Source organism: Thalassophryne amazonica, chromosome 12 (assembly GCF_902500255.1).
Source record: "Thalassophryne amazonica chromosome 12, fThaAma1.1, whole genome shotgun sequence".
Classification (NCBI taxonomy): domain Eukaryota; kingdom Metazoa; phylum Chordata; class Actinopteri; order Batrachoidiformes; family Batrachoididae; genus Thalassophryne; species Thalassophryne amazonica.
Genome location: NC_047114.1, coordinates 83,377,334 through 83,387,818, shown reverse-complemented (window position 1 = coordinate 83,387,818; position 10,485 = coordinate 83,377,334). Strand labels below are relative to the sequence as shown.

Here is a 10,485-nt window from a genome sequence, read left to right as displayed (position 1 = left end):
CGACCACCTGACCCAAGCGGTGCATCTAAATTTCCCCAACAGTGGCAGCAGCCAACAGGAGGCATCAATTAATCTAGTATTGGCATTTTGTCAAAATGAATTTATTTTTTTCGGGGTGTAATACAATTTCCTTTAAATTATTCAATATTATTTTATTTCTTGTATATATTTACTTTTTATCACAACGTCTCGGTGCTCTCGGGGCCCCTGGTGGCGTGGAGGCCCTAAGCGACCGCATAGTTGGCGTATGCCTTGGGCCGGTTCTGACCCAATCATAAACTGATGTCGGTGCTGCCATGCAAAGGGCTCAACTGCACACTGGGATTAAAGTATAGGTGACACCAAAAAATGTGCACAAATACATCACAAATGATGAAATGTTGATATTTTTAAAAATCCTGAACAATAAAAGTCGATAAGTGTGCAGGTAAAGGTAAACTCCAGCTGTCTGAAGCCTGCGCTCTATTTCAGACCTCCGCCGCAGCCATATTGTTGATACGTCATCACCGGAACAGCACCTGCTAATTCAAGACCAAATCAGTTGTAAACATGGCAGCGGTTGAGCTGTTTTCGGACGATTTTTTTCTAGTGTGGAGCTTTTTTTTAAGTCCAGTCTGAACATGTGTCTGAATTAGCTGTGGGGGACACAACCTTATGGGTTTGAGCCTTATTTAGACGACAATGAGGGAGAGGAAACTTGGAGGAAAACCTTCACTCTGACAACAGTGACAACATTGGCAGAGTTCAGAAGACAGAATGGTCATTATAAAATAAAAAATAAATAATGCACTTTTTTGCCACCTCTTTGGTCTAATCAACTGATTAAAAAATTAGTGTTGTGATGGTGTGGTTTTTTATTTATGTTTTTTTCTGAGAAAAGACATTCAAATATGAAAAATGTCACGAGGGACTGAAAATATCAGCTAATTTTAAAATAAATATTTTTTCCTTCTTGAATAATGTAACACACTATTATTAAATATTAAAACCATTTGCACAAGGAGAAAATACACTCAACAAAAATATAAACGCAACACTTTTGGTTTTGCTCCCATTTTGTATGAGATGAACTCAAAGATCTAAAACTTTTTCCACATACACAATATCACCATTTCCCTCAAATATTGTTCACAAACCAGTCTAAATCTGTGATAGTGAGCACTTCTCCTTTGCTGAGATAATCCATCCCACCTCACAGGTGTGCCATATCAAGATGCTGATTAGACACCATGATTAGTGCACAGGTGTGCCTTAGACTGCCCACAATAAAAGGCCACTCTGAAAGGTGCAGTTTTATCACACAGCACAATGCCACAGATGTCGCAAGATTTGAGGGAGCGTGCAATTGGCATGCTGACAGCAGGAATGTCAACAGAGCTGTTGCTTGTGTGTTGAATGTTCATTTCTCTACCATAAGCCGTCTCCAAAGGCGTTTCAGAGAATTTGGCAGTACATCCAACCAGCCTCACAACCGCAGACCACGTGTAACCACACCAGCCCAGGACCTCCACATCCAGCATGTTCACCTCCAAGATCGTCTGAGACCAGCCACTCGGACAGCTGCTAAAACAATCGGTTTGCATAACCAAAGCTCAGGGAAGCTCATCTGCATGCTCGTCGTCCTCATCGGGGTCTCGACCTGACTCCAGTTCGTCGTCGTAACCGACTTGAGTGGGCAAATGCTCACATCTGCTGGCGTTTGGCACGTTGGAGAGGTGTTCTCTTCACGGATGAATCCCGGTTCACACTGTCCAGGGCAGATGGCAGACAGCGTGTGTGGCGTCGTGTGGGTGAGCGGTTTTCTGATGTCAATGTTGTGGATCGAGTGGCCCATGGTGGCGGTGGGGTTATGGTATGGGCAGGCATCTGTTATGGACGAAGAACACAGGTGCATTTATTGATGGCATTTTGAATGCACAGAGATACCGTGACGAGATCCTGAGGCCCATTGTTGTGCCATACATCCAAGAACATCACCTCATGTTGCAGCAGGATAATGCACGGCCCCATGTTGCAAGGATCTGTACACAATTCTTGGAAGCTGAAAATGTCCCAGTTCTTGCATGGCCGGCATACTCACCGGACATGTCACCCATTGAGCATGTTTGGGATGCTCTGGACCGGCGTATACGACAGCATGTACCAGTTTCTGCCAATATCCAGCAACTTCGCACAGCCATTGAAGAGGAGTGGACCAACATTCCACAGGCCACAATTGACAACCTGATCAACTCTATGCGAAGGAGATGTGTTGCACTGCATGAGGCAAATGGTGGTCACACCAGATACTGACTGGTATCCCCCCAATAAAACAAAACTGCACCTTTCAGAGTGGCCTTTTATTGTGGACAGTCTAAGGCACACCTGTGCACTAATCATGGTGTCTAATCAGCATCTTGATATGGCACACCTGTGAGGTGGGATGGATTATCTCAGCAAAGGAGAAGTGCTCACTATCACAGATTTAGACTGGTTTGTGAACAATATTTGAGGGAAATGGTGATATTGTGTATGTGGAAAAAGTTTTAGATCTTTGAGTTCATCTCATACAAAATGGGAGCAAAACCATAAGTGTTGCGTTTATATTTTTGTTGAGTGTAATATAGTCTTACCTGTCCGTTTCAGTGAGATCATCTTCATTTTGATGAAAACGTGTGAAAATAATGTAATTTGTTGTCCTGGCAGAAGAAAAGTCCATGATCCTTCGAGTCTCTGCTGTGAATGGATCCTCTTGTTCCACAGTGGGCTGCTTTGTGCTTCAACTTAAAAGACCTGTAGCACCTCATCTGCTCCTAACATTTCAGTCTGCACACAACAAAATTCCCATGGTCCAAAAACAATAAAATAAAATAAAATAAAGTGAAATTAGTCAGTTCTGCCTCCATGTGGAGTGGAGAATCCGCACTACAGTCTGCATGCGCGCTCGTCAATATAAGTGTTTCCACCTACCAATCGAAAAAGATTCTGCTGGCGAGAATAACCGTTCTGACACAGAAAACATGGTGCAGCTCCAACCCGATCCACTTGATGGAAACAGGTATGTCAGTAGCCTGTAAAAATCCATAAATTAATGGGACAATTAAGATAATGGTTCTGGAGCTGATGCCACTTCTTCCTTTCTTGTCCAATGCAGGGAAGTTCCTGGTTTATTTTAGTGGTGCGCAGTTCAAAATCCGAATATTTATCTCTTCAAGAACTGCGCACCAGGAAAGGATACATTTCAAACTGTTGTTTAATTTTAGTCTCAAATATTCATGAAAACATGGCATTACGTGTCACCTGCTCTTTAAGGATCTCGCACAAGGGCCATTAGTGATTTTCTGGTGTAGTGGGGGTTTGAACCCAACACTTAACCACTCAACCATCACCTCCGTTACCTGTAGCCACATGCATTAAGAAAACCACTTAATACCTGAAGGACCCATTTCTAAACTTAATCCTCATGGGTCCAGAAACATAAACAAAAACAAAAACAGTGATGTAGATGTGACAGCATGTCCACGGACCGCTGAATGTTTAAGAATTCTGGGGGCCACTTTAAAATCTGAAATTGTTTCAATGCACAACCAAACCACTAACCCTCTGGAGTCGAATGATGCGCCCTCGCGTAAAATGTTACAACTTAATTAAGCAGACATAACACTCAATCTGCTGCACTTTGAGGCTCCCTTTGAATGCATGCTGAACGTGGAGACTTCAACCTTTATAGCACTTTTTAAATTTTGTTAACAGGCCTAGTATAACTTGACTTATGAGTATTTTTTACGCCATGCATTTTCATCAATATTATTGTCATTTTTTCTGTGGGTTACGTACACACATGCAGCCAAAAGGATCGTTTCCTTCTCTACTGCAGCAGCGACAGCGGTGGGAAGAATATGACTCCTTCTTCCTCATTGGTTGGCTGGCTCGTGAATTGTCCACCAATCAGAAGGTCACTAACTCCGCATGTGTTCACTAACCCCACGTGTGTTTGATCACAGCCCACCCACCCCACATGGGTCTGATTTTGTGGTTGCTTTCTATTTATAACTGGTGGAAAGCATGTGTGGTTAGTGTTTTCCTTGTTGTTTGGGTTTTTTTGGCAAGTTTTATGAATGTGGAGCAAGCGCTTCAATTATTTTTGAACTGGAGGAAGACTGAGCGCACAACACGTCGTCAGAGTCTGAAACAGACAGTGAGGATTCTGGTGCTAAAACAGATGATCTCTCTTTTGTTCTGGAGGAGCAACCAAAGCAGGTGGATCCACCAACGTTGCGCATGGAGATCTGAACAAAGGGTCGGAGCGTGCACTTCTGTTTCCAGATCCAGATCTCCTCTCGGACGCGCAGAGACATGCCCCAGCACTGACTGCTGGAACACGGAGGAGGATGCAGACACCGCTCCAGCAGTGAGCAGATATCAGCCTCGGGGAACACCGAGGAGTCAGGTTGACGGTGAAAGACATTCCCTGTCCTACCCCAGTGTTGGCTTATAATAAAAACGTGGGTGGAGTCGACCTATCTGACCAGCTCATCCAGTACTACTCCACCCACTGGAAACTGCACAATGGTACAGGTCAGTGTTGCTGCCCTTCCTTGTCAGTGCAACTACAAATACATTCATCTTGCATCATGAGATCAGCAGTGTCAAGCAAGTGCACCCATGACACAAGGACTTATGATGGAGCTGGTGTGTCAACTGTGTGCCACAGACAAAACAGGTGTCCCACAGAACAGGAGCCAGAACCACGTTCCTGTACCAATTGTGACAGGCACAGATCCTCACCAAAAAGCCACAAAAGGCAGATTGAGGTGCCAACGGTGCCTTCAGGTGGACAACAAGAGGAGTGACACACAGCGGACGTTTCAGGCCTGTGATGTGCCCTCTGTGTGTGTTGGACAGGAAATTCTTTTTTTTTTTTTTTTTGAGTTACACGAATAATTTCTGTTGCATCTTATGTGACATCTGATTGTTTTGTAAACAGTTTAGCATTAGCATTTCCTGCACTATATATTTTATATTTACATTCTAAATCTTATTGTGATATCTGACTGTTTTGTAAATAATTGTACAAAAAACACCTGAAGATTTCCGGAATTTATGTAAATAGTTGTATTTAATTTTGTTTGTTTTTTGTTTTTGTTTTTTTGCAACCATTTGTACATATGTTTTTTAATTTTACAATTTATATTTACATTTTAAGTTATGAAATGGTTTCATTAAACAAGTATTTGTGGTTTTCACAGTCAAAAAAAAAACTTTTTTTTCTACTTGGATTTTATGTTTTTGTGTGATTTTAGGTTCATTGTGTTAATACAGTAGGTCAGAATGAATGTGAAACTGTAGAGTCACACAGGTGAGGTTGGCTGAAAAAAATGACACCAAACAAGGGCCAGGTAAACCTTTTTAAAGGTAAATTAAAAAGGTAAAACCAAAAGTAGTCAAAAATGGCCAATTATACCCTGGACTCCAGAGGGTTAATCACAATTCTGCATACCTAACTCCCACCAAAGAGGAAGTGTTCCATCAACTCTGATTCTCCACCAATGGCAAGATTTTAAAATACATTTTGATGTTCATATCCTGAAAAGGAACATTGAAGACGGTCATTAAATACAGTGTGACATGTATGACAACTATGTCCAAATAAAAGAAGAACATAGACATAGTCTAAATCTCAAGGCTTTATTGTATTAGTTCTGATGTTTAGGTAATTTCAAACTTAATTACAAAGTTGAAAATCAAATGTTTTTTTTTTAGTTTTTTTTTACACATTTAATTTAATGACTTCTCACGGCCCACCTGCAATACATGGCCCACACTTTGGGAAACACTGACCTAAGGCTTTATTTTTTTAGGCTCCTTTCGCTTAACACTCGGGTTCAATAATGAGGTGGCAGCACCTTTCTTCACTCCAGAACACATGAGGCATGGAGGAAATATTAGTCCGCTCACTTTTTCAGTTATGAGATAGTCACCAGAACAGGACATTCTCCACTCACATCATGAAATGTTTTCTCTTCAAAATCTCTTACTCAGGTTGAAAGCAAAACACCTGTAGCCGATACTGCACACTGTAAGTTGTAAAGGTTGACTTTCAGACCGTGTGCGGCCCCCGGGCCCCCAGCTTGTGACCCCTGTTTAAGATCATTTACAATACTTAATTACAAAATTTGAGTCTTTTTTTAAGAATGACTCCAGTCCACAAATAGATGTTATTATGCGAACCCAGTTTATCATTTAATTAATAATTATTTATAATGCATGGAACAAAATCAGCTGCATGTGAGAAGTCGTGTAATATCAAGTAGCGCCACCAGGGGTCACTCAACTACCACACCTCAAATGCAATAATCAATGAGTCCAGTAAAATCTGTTTATATCTCGCTCTGATAACTTTCACTTTTTAGAAAACGTAGCTGTCGTTTTATTTGTCTACATGAGTGAATTCTGCGTTGTTTCGCGTCGTAGTTTGTATCTGGTGTTGGTTGAAGTTTGACAGCTCACGTCGTAATCAAGATGCGGGTGTGTTTATGTGGAGAAACGTAGGAAGTTAAGCTAGTTTTGCTAACTTTGCGACAGAGGGAGGACGAGGAAAACTTTTTACTTTATTCCACAAGAAAGCTGAAGTTTGTTAACAGCAATATTTTTTTTGCCGTAGTGCAGTAAAATTAATTTGTTATTTTCGCAGTGTGTTGTCCACCTTTTTTCGGAAGCGCAGGTGAAGATTTTTTTTTTTTTTCTTGGAGCGTCGCAGAAGTCTGTCTTCATAAATGGTTCTCCTTTCTGTTATGAAATAACGATTTTTTTCTTACAAGGTGAGACCTTTCTTACAATTAGTTATTTTGAAATCACTTGTTACTGATTATCATCTGGATGGAAGTTTTGCGGGAAAAAAATGGAAAAGCGAATTTTGATAGTGAAACTAGCTGCCAGTGGATTCTATGAGAGTTGTAAATCGAGATATATTTTTAACTTAATTTTTGTTCATGCCCTCAGCAACCACTTTAACAGTTACGTTTTTACTTTTCATTTATTTACGGTGTGTGTGTGTGTGTGTGTGTGTAAAATGTTAATTGGTGGACCGAGGGCTGGATGAGGTCCACGAGCCTCTACTTTATGGTCTTTGAAAGCCATAGTCAGATGGTTCATATTATGCACCTGTTCAACACTGAGAGGTCATGAAGTGGCTTCAAACAGATTTTAAAGTTTGCAACCAAAATAGTCTTTCAGGGACCCATGATCCTTTGGGGGGGGGGCACGAGGAAAAAAAAAATGTCAACTCGGAATGAAATGCAGTCATTGAAGGCATTCAACATAAGTTGACGTTTATATCCATTCATTTATTTTTTATCAAATCCCACGAGGAATCACACCCAGATCATGTGCCATTGATATTCCCATTCCACAAGGTCCTATTTCCTGCTAACTGGGAAAAAACAAGAATCTCTGTGCAACGCATTGTTACCATGGGACCGCAACCCCCCACATGCGCAAAGGATCTTGGGACCTTGAGGTCAAGAATACTCTGGACACTGCGGAAATGCCTTTTCCTCCTACTATAACTAGCCATATTTTAAAGTATTTAAATTTTCTTATCTGCTTGATACTTTGAAATAGAATGAACTGCGGCCCACCAAAGTTCTCGCACTTACGTTTTAAAGGTGTAATCCATTTGGATATATTTTTTAAACAATTTGTCATAAGAAGGTTTTCATTCAGCTACGCTATAATTTTATTTCTTAGTATCCAAAGAAAAGATTCATCTTATATCACTAATATGCTCAAAAGTCCTCTATCCAGAAAGAAATTAGAATTTTAATCCAAGCGAGCCAAAATCGCACCAACAAGATGCCAGACTGGGAAACTCGGTTCCCTAGGATGATGTATGGCGGTCAAAGGGCACGTTGGAGAGGTGTTCTCCACATATGGTTAGTGTTAGCACTGTGGAGCCACATAAAAGGCAGTACATGACTGAACGAGCCAAAAAAGGAAAAATGTAAACATACAATGATGGAGAAAGCTAATACACATAGGCCACCAGAGATCCCATTGCAAAGAACTCTAATTAGAATTTGGAGGTGCTTGACACTAAAAATATACTAGATATGTGCTAGAGGCATGTAAGAAAACACTCGTAGGTGTCAGTTGTCAACATTAATGTTGGTTTCAGTTCCATTGTTTATATATATATATATATATATATATATATATAAAATCTCCATCATCCATTTTCTTCCGCTTTATCCGGAGTCGGGTCGCGGGGGCAGCAGCTCAAGCAAAGCCGCCCAGACCTCCCGATCCACACACACCTCCCCCAGCTCCTCCCGGGGAACCCCAAGGCGTTATGAATATGTATGTACGTATTAGGGTGGTCCAAGATATAATGGGAAAAAAATAAAGTTTATTATAACCCTGCTCCGCAAGTTTAAAAATGTTTTATGGCATGAAAAACATATGCAGTGCAAAAATGAGACAGATTGACACATGTTTAGAGGTCACTCAAAGCAACAGTTTCGCCCCATACTTAAATTTTAAAGGGTAAATTGTCCAAAAAACATTGCTACTGTGAAGTAACAAATATATCATTACTGCTAATGATTTTCACTTGAAATGTAAGATTTTTGCATAAAAATTGTTAGTAGCTAATATATAGCCATTTGTTATCTACTATTATTATTTAAAGAGTCTTTGCGAAGAGTCTTTGCTGATCTTAGTAGCAGAACTACCATGTGTAATCTGCTCTACAGTTCTGCATTTGGAAACTTGATTATTATGTAGTTTATAATCCTTAGTAACTGTCAGCTTACTGTTTGTAGGTAATTGATAAAGATTAAAATAGCCAAAAGTCGGAGGAGTGCTGATGAGGTTTGGCTGTTAGGTAAAGGATCAGACCACTGTCTGGGTCCCATCTTCCAAGTAATAGAGATGTTTTTTGTATTCTGATGTTCTTTCACAATGATCAGAAGCTGACACTGAAAGAGGAAGCATCCCAGACTGTGATGGGTGTAATTGAACTGATTGAACTGTGGCAGAGAGCACGGATTCCACATCAGAGAAAAGACTCCGTGATTCGCATCCTCATGACGCTTAATGATGACTATGTGAAGATATATATATAAATGACAAGTTCCCAGTTTCCATCAAATGCAACGTGAACTTCTAACCTTACATGTGTGCTTCATCCTTCATGTCATCTGCACAATGTCACTGTATTATATGTCACTATATTTGTTCTTACAGTGGAGAGTTTGGGCTTGTGAGAATGCTGAAGCCTGCCTCTGTGTATCAGGATGAGCACTACAAATGGATCTGGGGCCACTGAAGAAAATGAAGAGGCTCATGTTGTGCAGCTCTATCCCAGGGTGTCTGACGCAGACATGCCTGATTGCTGTCCCATTCAGCTCACTGCAAGGGATACCACAAGAACTGTTATCCAAAAGGCTATTGCTGGTCTGGGTCTGGATGCCACACAGACATACAGTCTGCTGGAAGTCCGGAAGAGCGGTGAAGAGGCAATGATGCTGGAGGCTGCGGACCACCCTTTGGTGCAAGTTCTCCTCTGGCCGCCAAAAGCCCATAATTGGCACCCTCAGAGCAGCGGGTACTACTTCATCCTGTGGCAGAATGGAGGCACCCAAGTAGAATCCAGCAGAGAAGCTTATGATGACCTCTGCAATCTACAAACTTTAAATGAAGACAGTATTCTGGAGGCCTTACGCCAGCGTTTCTACAAGCACAAGATCTACACTTACATCAGAGACATCCTCATCGCCATCAATCCCAATAAGTTCCTACCTGTTTATTACAACCCCAAATATGTCAAGATGTATGAGAATCAGCCATTGGGAAAGCTTAGTCCTCATATATTTGCCATAGCTGATGTAGCCTACCGTGCTATACTGAACAGGAAAGTTAACCAGTGCATTGTGATGTCTGGAGAGAGCGGCTCAGGAAAGACTGAGAGCAGCAGCTATCTCATCCACTGTCTGACTGCCCTCAGCCAAAAGGCATACTCCAGTGGCCTGGAACGGATCATTCTTGGAGCCGGACCAGTGATTGAGGTATGTTGCGGAACCACTTGCTCTCATGGCGGTATGTTCTGTATAAAAGCAGTGACAATTCAAAAGCGCATCGTATTTGTCAGATGTCACATTTAAATTTAGCTATGAATCACCTTTTTTCAGTGTATAAATTTAAAGAAAATATATCAAATTTATTCAGGTGTCTTAAGTGCGACGTAACACATCACGGGATTTTCAACTTCTGGGTCCAAACACAAAACATGGGCACTTTGTCAGCTGTTTGTGGTCGTTGGTCGTCTTCGAAGCTAAGACCTCACAGGCAGAGTTCCCGGGTGTGTGACCGAGTCAATAGGTTGGAAACATCACCCGAGCTGTCGTTTTATAGATTCCCAGCCGATGACGAACTGAAACAGAAGTGGCTACAACTGATCAGGTAGGCCCCCTACCCTGGCCTTTTTGTTTTGATAGTTGACGCTGT

At 41.3% G+C, this 10,485-nt stretch overlaps 1 protein-coding gene and 1 long non-coding RNA gene across 2 annotated transcripts in view; one reads left to right on the top strand and one right to left on the bottom strand.

The window, feature by feature from the left end:
• Positions 1 to 4,327: 4,327 nt before the first annotated feature.
• On the bottom strand, positions 4,328 to 5,069 carry LOC117522663. Its single transcript, XR_004564282.1, has 3 exons — positions 5,055 to 5,069; positions 4,532 to 4,534; positions 4,328 to 4,406 (listed from the first exon to the last, which is right to left on the bottom strand). It is a non-coding gene; the product is annotated as an uncharacterized LOC117522663 (long non-coding RNA).
• Positions 5,070 to 9,232: 4,163 nt separating this feature from the next.
• myo9b (myosin IXb) overlaps positions 9,233 to 10,485 on the top strand; it is a 119,392-nt gene continuing 118,139 nt past the window's right edge. Inside the window, exon 1 of the mRNA XM_034182735.1 lies at positions 9,233 to 10,046. Within this exon, the coding sequence (XP_034038626.1) occupies positions 9,276 to 10,046 (771 nt within the window). The 5' untranslated portion in view covers positions 9,233 to 9,275. The remainder of the gene's footprint in view (positions 10,047 to 10,485) is intronic.